The sequence below is a fragment of the Heptranchias perlo genome, chromosome 12, assembly GCF_035084215.1.
Source record: "Heptranchias perlo isolate sHepPer1 chromosome 12, sHepPer1.hap1, whole genome shotgun sequence".
Classification (NCBI taxonomy): Eukaryota; Metazoa; Chordata; class Chondrichthyes; order Hexanchiformes; family Hexanchidae; genus Heptranchias; species Heptranchias perlo.
In genome coordinates this window covers 23,024,759-23,043,668 of record NC_090336.1, presented here as the reverse complement: position 1 = coordinate 23,043,668, position 18,910 = coordinate 23,024,759, and the positions used below count along the sequence as shown (strand labels likewise).

At 45.0% G+C, this 18,910-nt stretch overlaps 1 protein-coding gene across 3 annotated transcripts in view; it reads right to left on the bottom strand.

The window, feature by feature from the left end:
- The window catches only part of LOC137327893 (guanine nucleotide exchange factor for Rab-3A-like), a 110,979-nt gene that overhangs the window by 74,205 nt on the left and 17,864 nt on the right, over nt 1–18,910 (bottom strand). For 2 of the 3 annotated variants that reach the window (XM_067993793.1, XM_067993794.1), the window contains exon 1: nt 11,297–11,734. The exons of the other annotated variant lie outside the window; for it this stretch is intronic. In XM_067993793.1, the coding sequence (XP_067849894.1) occupies nt 11,297–11,544 (248 nt within the window). In that variant the 5' untranslated portion in view covers nt 11,545–11,734. Of the gene's footprint in view, nt 1–11,296; nt 11,735–18,910 lie in introns of those variants that run through there. 3 annotated transcript variants of the gene reach the window in all.

Below are 18,910 nucleotides of genomic sequence, written 5' to 3'. Positions count from 1 at the left end.
TTCCCTCTTCTCAGGTACTGTCCCCCTCTCCTTCAAATCTGCTGTCATCACCCCCCACCCCAAAAAACTCACCCTTGACCCCACTGTCTTTGCAAACTACCACCCCATCTCCAACCTTCCTTTCCTCTCCAAAGTCCTTGAACATACAGGGTCGCCTCCCAAATGCATGCCCATCTTTTCCGCAACTCCATGTTTGAATCCCTCCAATCAGGTTTCCATCCCTGCCACTGTACTGAAACGACCCTTATCAAAGTCACAAATAACATCCTACATGACTGTGTCCATGGTAAACTATCCCTCCTCGACTTGTCTGATTCCTTTGACGCGGTTGACCATATCATCCTTCTCCAATGCCTCTCCTCTGTCGTCCAGCTGGGTAGGATTGCAATCGCCTGGTTCCATTCTTATCTATCCAGTCATAGCCGGAGAATCACCTGCAATGGCTTCTCTTCCCGCTCCGTTACCTCTGGAGTTCCCCAAGGAGCTATCCTTGGCCCCCACCTATTTCTCACCTCCATGCTGCCCCTCGGCGACATCATCCGAAAACACATCGGGTTCCACATGTACGCTGATGACACCCAGCTCTACCTCACCACCACCTCCCTTGACCCCTCCACTGTCTCTGATTTGTCACACTGCTTGTCTGACATCCAGTACTAGATGAGCAAAACTTTCCTCCAACTAAACATTGGGAAGACCGAAGCCATTGTGTTCGGTCCCTGCCACAAACTCTGTTCCCTCGCCACCGACTCCATCCGACTTCCTGGCTGAACCAGGTCGTTCGCAACCTTGGCATCCTATTTGACCCTGAGATGAGCTTCCGACCACATATCCATTCCAAAACCACGATCGCCTACTTCCACCTCCAGAACATCGCCCATCTCCGCCCCTGCCTCAGCTCATCTGCTGCTGAAACTCTCATCCATGCCTTTGTTACCTCTAGACTTGACTATTCCAATGCCCTCCCGATCGGTCTCCCATCTTCCACCTTCATCCAAAACTCTGCTGCCCATATCCTAACTCACACCAAGTCCCGTTTACCCATCACCCCTGTGCTCGCTGACCTACACTGGCTCCTGGACTGGCAACGCCTCAATTTTAAAATTCTCATCCTTGTTTTCAAATCACTCCATGGCCTCACCCCTCCCTAGCTCTGTAGCCTCCTCCAGCCCTACAACCCTCCGCGATCTCTGCGCTCCTCCAATTCTTGCCTCTTGCGCATCCCCGATTTTAAATCGCTCCACCATTGGCAACCGTGCCTTCAGCTGCCTAGGCCCTAAGCTCTGGAACGCCCTCCCTAAACCTCTCTGCCTCTATCGCTCTTCTTTTAAGACGCTCCTTAAAACCTATCTCTTTGACCAAGCAATTGGTCACCTGTCCTAATATCTCCCTATGTGGCTCAGTGTCAAATTTTGTTTCAAAATCACTCCTGTGAAGCGCCTTGGGACATTTTACTACGTTAAAGGCGCTATATAAATGCAAGTAGTAGTTGTTGTTGTTGTCATGGATCTCCACTCAAGAGCCAATCTCCCACCATGCAAGGGACCATTTAACCCGACATAGAGTAAAAAAAAACTTACAATCCTCTTCCTCCTCATCTAACTGTACCTTGAGAGAATCTAAGATTTTCAGCTGCAGTATCCTACTCAGAAAGTTAATTCTAAATGTTAATCACTGCATGAAGTTCTTCGTAGCATTAGACCTAAATTGTCCTTTGACCAGTTTTTGCTCACGTTCCCTTGTTCTAGTGAATTAGTTTACCTCATCTATACCGATCAATAGCTTTTATACTGCTTGGAAAATCCCCATAGTCACAGAATCAAAATGGCATCCAGCACACTATTCAATTTAATGGTATAAATTAGAATGCGCCACTAAACCTAGAACAGATTGTCTGAACTTTCCCTGGAAACTGGTAAACAAGACAAGTTTGCCAGGGTTTTGTGGCAAAGTAGTAGTCTGATCGCTACAATATCTTTTGCACCCTAACTGTCTCACATTGTGACAGTACATAACTCTCGTGTACATTCTACACAATGGGTCCTGGAAACACTACCAGCTCACTCACCGGCCCTCTCCATGGTTTGTAAATCACCAATCTTATTCCTTAAGAGTTCAAATTGGTTAAAGTCACAGTCTTAGGACAGGATGAGGCATGCCCGAAAAAGCTGAGTCTCTGGCACGCTCAGTTTCCAGAAATTATAACTGAGGGTTAAAGTGGATGTGGATGTATGGGAAAAAAAGGTTCACGTAGCCCTGAGCCTTGACAGCAAGGCCGCACTTAATTTGAACAAACATTAGTATGAAACAAGTTGAATCCCTCCTAAGGGAACAGCTCAGTGACTCCTCCCAGCCAGCACTGTGTTATTTACCGCACCTCCAGAGACTCTAATCCAGTTCCCTCAGAGTCAGGCTCAATAACTGCTCCCAGCCAACAACGTATTACTGACTGTATCACTTCTGATATTAATTGTTTCCTCACAGTGTGCCGTACTAGTTAGTCATAATTTTGTAATAAAGGCTTTGAGAGTTCAGTTGGTAATTGAATCACCTGGTGTAATGCTGAGCCATACGGACCAAGTTAATCCCAGGTTCATTCCCCAGTTGGTGTTCAGTTCGCTGCTGTCAGCAGTTTGGGCACTACAATTAGCTTCTGCACCCTAGGCCAAGATCGACAAAAATCAGCCAAGGTGCCTGTAAACGCTATCCAATTACTTCTGTTGGGAATTGAACCTCTGGGGACACTGGGCTCGGATCCCCAAGGATTGAATAGATGTTGACACGCCGTACTCAGGTTCACACAATGCACCCTTGGAACCAAACCACAAGAAGAAATCAAAGCCTTCTGAAGAGGAGGGGAGAAAATTAGTCAGGGAGCGGTGTGCTCAGTGGGGTTGTTGGGGGTGGGACTGGAAGCAGGAGTGAGAAATAAACATGGACAACCAAATAACAGCAGGAGCCTTGTGACTGTGATGTATCCATTTGATACAAAGGTCAGTTCATGGCCAATCGTAAAGTGCTAAGTCCCACTCTTTAGGAATCAGAGTATAAACAGCATTCCAAGGTTACCTGTAAACTTGCCTTCAAGGGGACTGTAAATACATCAGTGTTGGAGAAGGGAATAGCCTTACCAAACTCTTGTACTAGGGAGAGGGAGGGAGGGAGGGAGGGAGGGGTTACCTTATGGGACTAGCAGGGATCCTGAAAACAATACGAATCCAGCAGTCTCCACGTATTTGAAGGAAGAAGCCCTCAGATAAAAGCTCAGGATACTTCTGCTCTCTGCGGTGCCCACTTTGCCCGTAAACATGAAGTGCTCGGAGGGGGATGGGGAAAAAAAGAGTAGGACTTTCAGCTACTGAGCATTAACCCCGGGAATGCTGGGGAAAATCCAGAGTCCATTCCTTCTTGTGGGAAAATGGGATTCCTGATGTTTATTTTTTTTTAAAGTGTAACATCTGCGGTTTACTTTTCTCCCCTTCTCTCCTGCAGGCACAGACTCTCCCTGGAATTCCACAGGTGTCAGCTACCCTCTGATATCTCAGACGTTCTTTATATGTGAAGGTAGACAGTGAGTGTCAGCAGATATTCTGCTGTGCAGGCATCACAGTCAAATTCAATCCTGTCCTCAAAGTTCAGGCACACTCACAGGGGCCTCTGAATAATAATCAGCAACAGGATCCCAGGCTAATTGCTTTCCGACCGAGCCCAGGCCACTAAGCTCAACTCTAGTGCCTCTACTACTGAAATTAGCTAACTCAGCACAGACTAGGACTCTAACCAGAGACTTTTATTCTGTGTGGCTCAGTTACGTACAGTGCATTTACCCACTAAGCCATCAGGAGAGCTCTTCTTTCAATCACTAACAACAAAGCCCCATCTATCCGAGCAGAGGTGTTAAGAGAGCCTGGCACAAACGTGATAAAGGCTTTCGTTGAAAAAGACTTTGAACAAACTTAGTCAGCGCACATAAACTTGCAACACCGCCCAGGCTTCGGCTGGAGTCACTGAGTGCAGTGTTAGAACATTCTAGACCTGACGAACACAGTAATTATTACAAGTTACAAAGCTGGCGCTGTAGAGTGTAATCACATCCAATAATGCACCAGCACCAAAAACTGACACAAGATTAATCCCTCTCCTTCTGTAACAAGGGTGAAGCATAGTGAGCGGCTTACCACCAGTTCAAAGCTTTATTCATACAGAGCTATGATGCCTCAGAACGGGGACCGAAGGGGTATTGTGAGAACAAAGAACAACAAACACAAAATCCCAAACACAAAAGGGATGAGCTGTGGGGAAAGATTAGCAAAGCTTAAAACTCTACAGTACAGTGAGAAGGTAGTTTAAGGAAAGGGGACTCACAGAGGTAGATAAAATATTGTGATAGAGACAAATTGATGAGGCAGAATATCACTTCAAAGTAAATCAGATTAGAACCAGAGTTCGTACATTTCAATTAATTAAGGGCAACTTAAAACAGACATTACTACTCAGAGTGAGGAATGTTTAGAACAATCTGCCAGCAGAGAAGGAGAGTTAGAAACTTGGGGTTGTTCCGATACCGCTGAATGCTATAAAGTGGAGAGCTAACGTAACAGTGGGATGAGCTTTGATGGGCCAAATGCCCTTTTATAATAAAAACAAAAAAATACTTTCTGTTCTCCTAATATCCATATTTTCTATTTTTTTCAGATTTCCATCATCCACAGTATTTTGCCCTTTAATAATTTTGTAAGAACAAAAGAACATAAGAAATAGGAGCAGGAATAGGCCATACGGCCCCTCGAGCTTGCTCCATAATTCAATCAGATCATGGCTGATCTTCAACCTCAACTCCACTTTCCTGCCTGATCCCCATATCCCTTGATTCCCCTAGAGTCCAAAAATCTATCTATCTCAGCCTTGATTATACTCAACGACTGTGCATCCACAGCCCTCTGGGATAGAGAATTCCAAAGATTCGCAACCCTCAGTGAAGAAATTCCTCCTCATCTCAGTCTTAAATGGCCGACCCCTTATCCTGCAACTATACCCCCTAGTTCTAGACTCTCCAGCCAGGGCAAACAACCTCTCAGCATCTACCCTGTCAAGCCCCCTCAGAATCTTATATACTTCAATGAGATCATCTCTTATTCTTCTAAACTCCAGACAGTATAAGCCCATTCTACTCAATCTCTCCTCATGGGACAACCCTCTCACCCCAGGAATCAATCTAATGAACCTTCGTTGCACCCCCTCTAAGGCAAATATATCCTTCCTTAGGTAAGGAGACCAAAATTGTACACGTGCTCCAGGTGTGGTCTCACCAAATACCTGTACAATTGTAGTAAGACTTCCTTACTCTTGTACTCCAACCCCCTTGCAATAAAGGCCAACATGCTATTTGCCTTCCTAATTGTTTGCTGTACCTGCATGTTAACTTTGTGGGGTTTTTTGTACCAGGACACACAAGTCTCTCTGGACACTAACATTTAATAGTTTCTCACCATTTAAAAAAATATTTTGTTTTTCTATTCTTCCTACCAAAGTGAATAACCTCACATTTCCCCACATTATACTCCATCTGCCACCCTCTTGCCCACTCACTTAACCTATCTATATCCCTTTGCACAGCTTACTTTCCCACCTAGCTTTGTATCGTCAGCAAACTTGGATACACTACACTCGGTCCCTTCATCTAAGTCATTAATATAGATTGTAAATAGCTGAGGCCCAAGCACCGATCCTAGCAGCACCCCACTAGTTACAGCTTGCCAACCTGAAAATGACATGTTGACTCCTACTCTCTCTATTCTGTCCGTTTACCAATCCTCTATCCAAGCCAATATGTTACCCCCAACCCCATGAGCTCTTATCTTGCGTAACAACCTTTTATGTGGCACTTTATCGAATGCCTTTTGAAAATCCAAATACACTACATTCACTGGTTCCCCTTTATCTACCCTGCTGGTTACATCCTCAAAAAAAACTCTAATAAATTTGTCAAACACGATTTCCCTTTCATAAAACCATTTTGACTTTGCCTGATCATATTATGATGTTCCAAGTGCCCTGTTACCACTTCCTGAATAATGGATTCCAGCATTTTCTCGACGACTGATGTCAGGCTAACTGGCCTATAGTTCCCTTTTTTTTCTCTCTCCCTCCTTTCTTGAATAGCGGGGTTACATTTGCTACCTTCCAATCCGCTGGCACCGTTCGAGAATGTCATATGCATCAAATTTTAGGTGGTTTAAAATGTTTTGGGCACTTGCATGCCAAGGTAAACCAACTGGTAGGGCACGGGTTTCCGTTGCAATCGTTGCACTTGATGAGTTCCCTGACCCAGCAACAATGTTGGGAGGGAGAGCGGGAGGTAAAACCGATTGAGGTCTGCCACTAAAGAGAAATCAAAGAGGAGGTAACCGGCACATTTACAGCTCTCCACATCCACCCAGAGTCCCAGTTTGGAGATCATGATCACCCACACCCCCTCTGAGGATAGCAAACTGCTGTGTGCATAACTTGTGCCAGTGAATCTGGGCACTTCTTGCTAAGAGTGAAGGAAAACAAGATAATGCAATGGAGATGGAAGCTACCTTAGTGTTCATAGTGGCAGTGAAAGTGCTCAATCAAACCCACAGGGCATAAAGCTTTAATAGAAGATTTTCTCTCTCGCTATGGATGCTGTGATGGGGGACTGAAGGTTGTTCTGGATGGATGAGCTAACATCAGCTGAATGGTCTTCCTCATCCATATCCATCTTGATGTGGAGATGCCGGTGATGGACTGGGGTTGACAATTGTAAACAATTTTACAACACCAAGTTATAGTCCAGCAATTTTATTTTAAATTCACAAGCTTTCGGAGGCTTCCTCCTTCGTCACATCGTTCACCTGACGAAGGAGGAAGCCTCCGAAAGCTTGTGAATTTAAAATAAAATTGCTGGACTATAACTTGGTGTTGTAAAATTGTTTACAAATATCCATCTTGGATCATGGAAGGTTTTTAAGAGGAAAGCTCAATCTTGCCCTTATCTGACAACCATATGCACATTTTCCAGTAGGGGTTACTGGATGATGAACAGTAGCAGGAAATCTGGCTGATTTTTCCCCTTCCTCACCCAGGGGTGCTGATGACAGTTGTCATGCCACTAGCATTGCTCCAGGTGAGTTCAGCTAACTCCACACAGACCAGGAATCAAAACTGGGACCTTCTGATCTGTATGGCTCAATATCACATCAGTCAGTCCTTGTAACCATTGGCCATTAGGAAAACTGAACCAGCATTGAAAGCACAGGGACTGAGAACAACTCAAAAGCTGATAAATGGAGTTATCTTACAGCATACCATTTAGAATGTAGCAATTATCAGATTACATTTCTCCTTTAAAGTTTATCTTTCACGATCTTATATGTTTACTGAGACTTTACACTTCACAGCAATGCTCAGGACACAAAGGACTCCGAACAAGTTTTGTATTTGCAAGGGAGATTAGGATATCTGAAAAGAACTTGGCGTCCACTGTATATGATATTTACATTGGCTGGAGGCCAAAGCTCAGTGAATGATGGCGAGTTAACGTGACCCACTTGCTTGAAAAAGGAACAAATCAACATTGGTCAAGGTGAAATTGGGGCCATTCATCTATTGTGAAGTGCAACTGTATGACTTCAGTGGAAATGATAATTATACACTTTAAAATTTACATTTAATCTTACACTTTACAAAACTATGACTTTTTTTTAAATCTTCTCTCCTCATCCTGTGGTAGGTCTCAGAGGCAGGGGACAGATTCCACTCCTCCTCCCTTGTTTGGCTGGCATGATGCTGCATCCCTGTTATCTTACAGCTCAGGATACACCACACGTTACATGCTCCCTAATCTGCAACTCAGGGTGTATTCCACACTGGATTTCCCCCAGCAACCAGCTAAGCGAACGTCACACAACACTTTCCTCCAATCCTACAGCTCAAGGTTCATTCTCCTTAATGTATAACTCAGGAAGCAACCTACAGTTGCTTTCCCCCAACCTACAGTTTATTGTGCGTGTTACAAGTTTTGCGTCTGCCTTAGATATTCTTTTGCAAACCGCGATGAATGTGGAACTCGCTGCCACGTGGAGTGGTTGAGGCAATTAGCATAGATGCATTTAAGGGGAAGCTAGATAAGTACACAAGGTAGAAAGAGGCTCGTGTAGAGCATAAACACCGGCATAGACTTGTTGGACAGAATGGCCCGTTTTTGTGCTGCAAAATTCTATGTAATAAGTAGTCCAGGCATATTACACTCAGGACTGTGCCCATTCTGCCCAATATCTAATTATACAACAGCATAACTCAGCGGTGTAACAATTGTACTTCTTTGTGATCTGAATCAGATATCGTGTCTTTCACACGGGCCATTCTCCAATCTTTAGTCTGAAACACTTGGTGAGACATAGCCAGATATAAATCATTAAGCTGATTTATTTCAGACAGCAAGTGATCACAGAGTAATAGTCAAACCAAATTCCACTTACTTAACTTAATCTCACCTCTCTCCTTGAAAAATGGGGAAAAAATAATAAACCTCACACCCTGTCCCTATTGTGAGTTGACTAACTTGTTTGTGGCATTACCATTCTTTTTACATTGCTCTAACTGCAAAAACTGATCTCCATTTTTGCTTCCAGCTCTGGGCCCTAGACCTACACCACACAGTCTCTTGTTTAAAAGTGTCTCTTTTATCTGTGTTCCCAGCTGGGGGAGGTCTGTGACACAGACTTCCTCCCTGGTCAGTGATTTGTCAGTAGGCTTGTCAATCAACCCAGCTACCTCTCCTTCCCCCTTGGGATTTGGATTTAAAAAGAACATCTCCTGCTGTTCTCAAAATGAATGATGTGGAGATGCCGGTGATGGACTGGGGTTGACAATTGTAAACAATTTTACAACACCAAGTTATAGTCCAGCAATTTTATTTTAAATTCACAAGCTTTCGGAGGCTTCCCCCTTCCTCAGATTCACATCGTTCACCTGAGGAAGGGGGAAGCCTCCGAAAGCTTGTGAACTCAAAATGAATGGGGGCCATCCTGACTAATAGGCCTGGTATGAAACGACTGAATCAATTTGGAATAAACTGTGAGCTGTGATAGCCCACAAACTGGCCTATCTGGATTTAATACACATATTCAATGTCTGAAGCCATTTTTAAACCTGTGCAAATTTACTTTGTTTTAAAATACAACACTTAAAACAGTCCCGAAACCCGTTCCATGCACAAATAATTATCAAAAATTTCAAAACGTTACAAGTGTATTCCCCAAAACCTACAGCTCAGTGTGCATTACCTGCTACACCACCCCTAAACAGTTGCATAGGGTCGTCATCTACTGTATTCCCCCAAATCACATCTCAGGGTGCACTGCATTCCCCAAAACCTACAGCTCAAGCTGCATCATATACCTCATTCTTCCTCGTGGTGTGTTATGCACTGTGATTCTTCGCTCATCAACTCGATTTTTTCCCCTAATTGTGGAAATTTGTACTTACAACTGACGAATGATACACAATTATGTTAAAAAGTGGTGTAGTGAGTTAGACACTGGCCTTTCACCTCTGGGATCTGGGATCAAGTCTAGCCCACACTGATGGGCTGCAAGCCTCTTCTGTCTGCTGACTCCAAGATTCATACAAGGACGAGCTGGGACATTCTCAAATCAGTTCCTAGTGGGAATGAGTTTACAGCATAAAAGTGGCAATCTCACTCATACGGGCTAATAATACGATGCCTGATGTACTTCAGCACATTGCTGCCTACTTTCTGGAAAATTGAACATGTAGGCTGGAGACCTACACCACACCCAAAGTGCCTAGCGCATCCCAATGGACAAAGGAAACGGGGGAGCCTACTGCCAAGCTGCGTACTAGATTCATTAGGCCCCCAACATTTATGGTAATTATGCAGGCATCCCATAATGAGGCTGAAGCACCTGAGCAGTTCTGCAGTCACACAGCTCCCCTTTGGGATGCGCACTGAATGGGAGGCTGCCATTCAAATTTCAGGCACCCCTATCCTTTGTCCCTCCGGGCACACCTGCCCTGCTTGCTTGGTACCCCCTCATGCTCCTTGTCCACCGTAACTATTTCCCCCTTCACTGGCTGCAGGTGCCCAACAATTCATCCCTGGTGCTCCTAGCGCATTGAGGGAGCTGGACCCTAAGTACAAGAAAATTATGCAAGTAGGCTGACCTCACTTTATCTGGTGAATTCTTCTAAGGTAGCAACTGAGTGCCTTATATTGAGAGGAGGTGGGAAAAAAAGAGGAAGCTTTGCTCTGTATCTAACTGTACTATGCCTGACCTCGGATAGCTTGATGCTGATACTGAGTTCCTGAAATGAAAAGTGCTCAATTCTCCAGCACTAAGATCACACACCTTGATGAGCACAAAATTCACAAATAAAAGATCAAATCCCGTTTCCTCTCGACTTTAACACGTGCAATGAAATAATGAAACTGGAGTTTATTTCCATGTCTTTGTCACTGCCTCAACTCAAAAGCATGTATCAGGCAGCCCACGGTTCCTCTTCTGAACTTTGGTTGGGTGTGGGGAGGGCAGGATATTAATATCAACAGTGTAAGCCATCAGATTATAATTGTACATCACATCTGTTTTTCTCAGATGAGTAATTTGTGGTGGGATATAAATACACATAGCTTGCGGCCCCGGCCATCAGTACAGCAGGTGGGCATCTGGCCACTTTACTGGGTAGGAGGCCAACTTTTGCCCAGTCCAAAAACCCATCACCCTTGTAAAGGGAGTGCAGAGCAACTGAGCCGCTCTCATTACAAAACTCACTGCAGTTGGGGTTACTGGCCGATACCTTATACCAAATTCAAAAGCTGTCAGAAGCACAGCAGGGGTGAAAAAGGGTCGAACTGTAGCTAGGGTTAGGGTTGGAGCAGGATCAGGATAGCAGTAGAATACAATAGGGCTTAGATCAGAGGGCTGAAATCATGGCTTAAGCATAGATGTTTGCTTTGTTGCGATGAAAATTCACCTAAAATCTTAAATTAACGTCTCCACATCATGAGGCATAACTCCTGTATTAACAGTGATAAAAATGGGCTTTGAACAGACTTACTATCCAGCTTGAATTTTGGAAGTCACTCCAGGCAAAAGCTATGTTACACTGTTTGGTGTTTTGGGACTTCCTTTGGATAATGGAAAGTTCTTGCTGTAGCATCGATAGGACTTTGGTCCAAAACACTACACCATGTAAGAATTAATTATACTCTTTCCCCCACCTCAGTTTGTTCCACAATCTCTCCTACCTGTCAATGTTAAGACTGCTCACCACTGTGTAGCATGCGCAAGATTCCAGACACACAGTACCTTCTGGGCAGGGATCTGTACACCTGCTGAGACACTCCGGCTGACTGTGAGAGGCAGGGGAGGTATAATCCACTATCCCAGCATTCCCTGTGATGACCAAGTCCAGACTCATTCTCTGGGAGGCAGATGCAGTTGCATTTGCGTCATGTCCACATTTAAGAGACCTCCCGGAGTGTGAACTCCTCATGATCCAGGCTCCATCTTACAGTCCCTAACTATCTCTTTGTCTTCTTCCCCCACATAACATGGCAATCGAAGAAAGTAAGACATGGAAGATTCTTTGGAAGTTAGTTGGTAACATGAGGGTGAATAACAGACACAAGCTACTCATATTCTTAGCGAACTCAACCGTAGGCTTTTACTGATGCAAGGCCACACTGCCAGACACTCCGACCCTTGGTCAGTCGTCATACGCACAGACTGTAATAAGAAATCAATTTCATTAAAAGTTATTGCTCTGTAATAATTAACTCCAGGCCTTAATAGCTGATCAGTGAAGCACTAGCAGAGGTTGGGGGGGGAGGGGGGGGGGGGGGAAGAGAAGAGCAGAAAGAAAATAAAAGGAAAAAAACTTCAAGACTACGGCCAAGTTTAAATCTAGAGACAGGATGCAGGTTTATTTGAAGTTAGAAGTTTTTACCCAGCTCACAATCAATCAGAGATTGCAAGGTTACAAAGTAGGGCACCTCATTGACCGGCGGGCGAGGGCGGCCCCTGCCGGAAGCCCCAGAGAAACAGTCCTCGGCAAAGTAAGTGGGAAGAGTGGGGGTCCGACACCATCACGGTTGGGGGAGGGAGAAGCCCGGGGCAAAGGAGGCCCAAGATTTCCACACCTGCTCCTCCTGGCTCACAAGGAAATAAAACTTACCTGGGCCTCTTCTGGCCCCAATCCTGCTTGCCGCCAGGACTGTGCGTGATTCACATCTCAGCATTAATTTGGCGTCGAGGTCTGCATGACGTCATTGGATCCAAACATTTAAATATTTATGAGGCACCCGCCTGCCTGCAGTGGATGGCCTTGACACCCGGGAGTTAAAACGGCGGTGGCCCGAACACTGTGGGAATGCAGTGGGTAGCACCCCGGCCACTATTTTAACCGCCCGCACGCAGTGTGTCTGCCATGTGGGCAGGGTTAAAATAGGGGCTAGTGTTTTTGAGGCGTACAAAGTCTGTGCTGAGTTAACTGATCGCAGTTGGGACGGCTACAATTAGTATCAGAACCCTTGGGTTACAGGGGACGTGGAATCAACCAGGGTTCCTGTCCCTGATCAGCATCCGGTGACTCCTACTGAAAACAAATTATGTGTGGACATTGGGCAAGATCATGATAGGGCTTTGTTCCTCTGCAGTTGAATAGCCTGACATGACAAACTGTCTGGACTCACATATGAATAATGGCCATTTCAGCAAGGAACAGGAGAGTGACAATAGCCCAGGACGGGAATCAGCACCTTCAGGAGAGGAGGAAATTGGAAGGGAGCAAAAGGAATTCCTAGTTATCCAGTTGATGTCAGGAAGGCTCCCTGGTTGACTGCAGGGATTAGTTAGGCCTGTAATTCATGGGCGGGGCTTTTATGGGTTTAGCGCTTCTACAACTTGCTGTTCATAAACCAGTGGTGGACACCCCAATCAATGCACAGAGCTATAAAAATCAGACAAACCCCAGCTGTGAGTCACATGCCCGAGCAGTCATAAAACAAAACACAATTAAAAAGGGACAAACTGTATCTATCATATCAGCTGCAGGAGATGGCCAGGTAACTTTAGAGTATTTTTTTTTCTCTCCTACACCATTTTGTCTCCCTCTCCTACTCTTGTCCCTTTTTCATATTTCTCTTCACATGTCTGTGGGATTTCTAACTGTTTTCTGGTGCTAGGCTATGCTAGCTGGAGTGAAAGGCCCCTATTCAAACTACAGAAGCTTGCAGTTTTAACAGTAGATTTTCACTAGCACTTGAATGTTGGGAGCATCTGTAGGGACAGACTAATTCCACTTCGTGCAGTACTTAACCACAAAATTTGAAGGTTCAACCCAGGTTTGTGCGCAGTTAGCTTAGCTCAGGGCAGTGCTTTAGGTGCTGCAATTGGCCTCGGCATCCCTGAGCTATGGAGAATATCATCTGATCCATAGCCAGTGATTACTGCCAGAAAGTACACATGTGAACACTGCTTAAGGACAGGAGCAGATTCAAGTGTGATGCCCTCCACAGTCAAATAGGTTAGTGCTATTCACTGTCTAAGTTCACGCATGAAGAATGGTGGTGTATTGGAGGAAACCCACCAACTGTGGAACTATATTCCAACAACAGTCAGCACCTTCATGCGATAAGGATAGGAAAAACATTTGTTTAAAGATTGTTCATTGAGATTAAAATTAGCAATGCCCCTGCCCACTCTAATTGAAAAATATAAACAGAAAGGCTGCTGCAAATGTTCAAACAGCCATGGGGGTAGTACATGCCGACATGGAAGGATATACTTGCCTTAGAGGCGGTGCAACAAAGGTTCACTAAATCGATTCCAGGGATGAGGAGGTTGTCCTGTGAGAGGTTGAGTAGAATGGGCCTATACTCTCTGGAATTTAGAAGAATGAGAGCTGATCTCATTGAAATATAAAAGATTCTGAGGGGGCTTGACAGGGTAGATATTGAGAGTTTGTTTCCTCTGGCTGGAGAGTCTAGAACTAGGGGGCACAGTCTCAGGATAAGGGGTCAGACATTTAAGACTGAGATGAGGAGGAATTTCTTCACGCAGAGGATTGTGAATCTTTGGAATTCTCTACCTCAGAGGGCTGTGGATGCTCAGTCGTTGAGTATATTCAAGGCTGAGAAAGATAGATCTTTGGACTGTAGGGGAATCAAGGGATATGGGGATCAGGCGGGAAAGTGAAGCTGAGGTCGAAGTTCAGCCACGATCTGATTGAATGGCAGAGCAGGCTCGAGGGGCCGAATGGCCTACTCCTGCTCCTATTTCTTATGTTCAACTTTCAGATAATTCCTGACTGTTGCGTGAATTCTTGGTTACCCCAAATAAACTGCACTACTTACCCTTGAATGCCCACTCTGTGGTTACAGGTCAGGCACATTTCCATACAACAACCTATTAAAATCTTTCTGATTATAGAGCACATTTGCCATACATTTATAACCTTCAGACAACCACCAGCTGCCCATAACACTTAATGGAAGTAAAACATGCTAGTTGCACTGCGTGTGTCACACTGTCCTCCGGTGGCCTCATCTGGTAGAGGAATGTGTTTAATATTTTAGGACTCTGGAAACTGTCACTTAGGACAATTTTCTTGCATTGATAAACCTTGATGAAGGGTCAAGGCCCATAATACAGGACTGCAACAAAGTTAAGGGATGTGAGAGAGAAAGGAGAGAGAGAGAGAGAGAGATGAGGTAAATCAGGAAGCAGTGATTAGGTAATGCCAAACCTGGGTGTTAAAATATGTAAATTGAGGGAGGGAAGAAGACCGAGGTGGATAAGGACTAATTTTCTCGAGTCCCCATTGCCCATTCCCAACTCAAAAGTAGAAAGGACTGCATTTCCTCTTCTCCCTCATTAGTGTGGGGGAGGGGGCATTCTGCGAGCATGCACAGGGGCAGATGATTGGGCGCAAGGTCCTGACATGCAGGAAATAGCTGGGCAATGCCAGGTCTTAAAGGCCTGCGGGCAATGAAAGAGCAATAGAGACTTGTTTGTGTGCCAGTAGGCATTGGATAAAGTTAACTGAACTGGTGATATTTTTATTTATACAGAACTAGTTATGATGTGAACCCTTTTGAGGAGCAAGCTCACTAAATTCAGTGGGGGGGGGGGGGGGGGCGTTATTTGGAAGAGGAGGCCAGAGATGGCTAAGCAGGAAACATGCCCTTGGCAAAGGGCTGGTCAAACACGGCACAAACACTGACTGTTCAGAATCAATGTTAAAAGCAGCAGCAATCCAAGAGAGGAAGTTCAGCAGTTGTTCTATTATTAACCAATTGTGCAACCATAGGGTCTCAGAAGTCATCAACACAAAGCCTTCTAATTTCATTTCTCTTTTATATCTTTTCAGGTATGAAGAAGCGAGATCCAGCTCTTCACAACTCTATCTCCAAGTATCTCACCACCCACCCGATCTACCAAGCATCAGCACAGGGCCATCCCATCTGAGGGATGTAGTGAGTTCCCTCGGGGTGGAAATTTTGGTGACACACCAAGCACGGGGAGGAAAAGGAGCAGAAGAGTGCCTCCGCCCACAGCTGCTGGTTACAGAATTGTTGCGGACTTTGGAGGATGTGCCATGAAGCTTCGGACACATGGCAGCAGGTGTAGAGGAGTCCACCACCCTCGTGTGTGGGATCCTTATGCAAGGCATTGAGAGCATGCAGTCAGCTATGGAGCTAGCAACAGATCCTGGCCCATCTGCAGCCCAGCCCCTTATGACTGATGCCAGTCTTTCATGAATACCCATAGTTTTGAGGTTCTGAGAATGAGTTCGAGCAGGGCATGAAATGCATCGGTAGATTTTCCATGTCCTCACCCAGGATGAGGTACCTGGCCCATTACAAAACTGAATCGGAAAATTTTCTATTCACGGCTTTCAATGGACGGAAAATTGTGAGCAGTGGGTCTGAAATTTTCTGATTCGTGCTCGTGGCAAGCCAGGCACCTTGCCAGGAATCAGGAAAAACCACCTTCTATTCTAAATAGCTCCACAGGATGCTTGTATTTGAATTGACTGGCTTGAGCCATTAATCTGTTCCAATCACCTTAAACGACCTGTCAAATTGATCACCATCCAAGGACAATGGCAACAATCAACCAACCTATATTAAGGGCTTCCTGAACAAGTTTTTATGCCTTGACCTGAAGTGTTTCTAACAACCAGTCTGGAATATGTATTCTCTGAAGCTTGCAGAAATAGCTGGCAGTAACCCATTTTAACCCCAGGTGTGACCAGCAAGAAAGAATCCAATAAATAATCCTTCATGGTCAAAAATGATTCATTTTTGTTATACATCCCATAGGGGTACGGAAATGCTCCTGTCTTCACCCTAGAGACAGTGGGAGGCATTATCCTCTGTTTACCCCAAAGAGAGGAACTGCGGATACTACGCACTGGCACCTCACCGTTTGCACCTCCTTTTGGTCAATGAAAATATGGTTTGACAGTGATGGTGTACATGGCTCATCCCACCCCAAGTGAAGGTGGTGGCTACCCCCAAGAGAGACTCTTAAAAGGGATAACTTTGGAAAAATTAGAAGATTTTTAAAAAATACATGATTAATCTTTTGAACAAACAAAACCATTTTAGTTTTGTTGTGACAAAGAATCATTCTTTCGAGGATCTAGACATTAATGGTCAGAAATTGCTATGGTACTCTACCAGTTTGTCTATCCAACCCCTTTATGTTGTGAAAGAGCAATGAAAATTTAAGAGAATGTCAGGAAAAAGGATTAACAGGAACAAAGCAGTGTTGTAAATTCGCGGATTAGCTGATCAAGTGACCACCTCTACTTGAAAGGGTTAGGAAATTCCATTCGCTTTTCTTTTGCCATATTATCACACACAAACAAAAAATGAGCCTTCAGGAACCTTCTGGAAATCGTAACTCGGACAGAAAGAAAAAGGAGAGCCTGCAGCCCTAAACTACAGTCACAGTGAGTACCATTTGTAAACTGACATTTGATTGTGTAAAGTAACCAATACGATCAGCGCTCCTCGTCCGTGCTCTGTCCTACTAGCAAAGCTAAGTGACTGGGAAGGCTTTGAAGCACATCTGAAGTAAGATATTTCACATCTGTTTAGATTTCCCTAAAATTGCTCTGCTTTATATCCCTTTTGGACTTTCAATGGCATGTGTCAGCTGGTCCAGGTAAATCTGCTTTCAGAAGGCCAAGCCAGAAAAACCACAAAGAATCTTACAATTAGCAATTTTCCCAAAAGTAAAGAAATTCATGTTCAGATGTTTTTTTTCTTTTATTCGTTCATGGGATGTGGACGTCACTGGCAAGGCCAGCGTTTATTGCCCATCTCTAATTGCCCTCGAGAAGGTGGTGGTGAGCCGCCGCAGTCCGTGTGGTGAAGGTTCGCCCACAGTGCTGTTAGGTAGGGAGTTCCAGGATTTTGACCCAGCAACGATGAAGGAATGGCAATATATTTCCAAGTCGGGATGGTATGAGACTTGGAGAGAATGTGCAGGTGGTGTTGTTCCCATGTGCCTGTTGCCCTTGTAATTCTAGGTGGTAGAGGTCGCGGGTTTGGGAGGTGCTGTCGAAGAAGCCTTGGCGAGTTGCTGCAAAGCATCCTGTAGATGGTACACAATGCAGCCACGGTGCATCAGTGCTGAAGGGAGTGAATGTTTAGGGGATGGGGTATCAAATCAAGTGGACTGCTTTGTCCTGGATGGTGTCGAGCTTCTCGAGTGTTGTTGGAGCTGCACTCATCCAGGCAAGTGGAGAGTATTCCATCACACTCCTGACTGGTGCCTTGTAGATGGTGGAAAGGCTTTGGAGAGTCAGGAGGTGAGTCACTCGCTGCAGAATACCCAGCCTCTGACCTGCTCTTGTAGCCACAGTATTTATATGGCTGGTCCAGTTAAGTTTCTGGTCAATGGTGACCCCCAAGATGTTGATGGTGGGGGATTCAGCGATGGTAATGCCATTAAATTTCAAGGGGAGGTGGTTAGACTCTGTCTTGTTGGAGATGGTCATTGCCTGGCACTTGTCTGGCGTGAATGTTACTTGCCACTTATCAACTCTAGCCTGGATGTTGTCCAGGTCTTGCTGCATGCGGGCACGGACTGCTTCATTATCTGAGGGGTTGCAGATGGAACTGAACACTATGCAATCATCAGCGAACATTCCCATTTCTGACCTTATGTTGGAGGGAAGGTCACTGATGAAGCAGCTGAAGATAGTTGGGCCTAGGACACGGTCCTGAGGAACTCCTGCAGTAATACTGTGGCTACAAGAGCAGGTCAGAGGCTGGGTATTCTGCGGCGAGTGACTCACCTCCTGACTCCCCAAAGCCTTTCCACCATCTACAAGTCACAAGTCAGGCTGAGATGATTGGCCTCCAACAACCACTACCATCTTTCTTTGTGCTAGGTACGACTCCAGCCACTGGAGAGTTTTCCCCTTGATTCCCATTGAATTCAATTTTACTAGAGCTCCTTGGTGCAACACTCGGTCAAATGCTGCCTTGATGTCAAGGGCAGTCACTCTAACCTCACCTCTAGAATTCAGCTCTTTTGTCCATGTTTGGACCAAGGCTGTAATGAGGTCAGGAGCCGAGTGGTCCTGGCGGAACCCAAACTGAGCATCGGTGAGCAGGTTATTGGTGAGAAAGTGCTGCTTGATAGCACTTGATTCCCAAACTGAACACTACATTAAACAATTGGATTAAAATCTGTCTCAGACTTGTCCAAATGTACTGTGTACCTATTTAACAGCGTTACAGTCTGATATTCTGGGCATGTTACAATCTTACTTCATTCTACAGTCTAACATTGTTACTACAAGTCTGATATTCTTGGTGTGTTAGTTAGATACACTCACT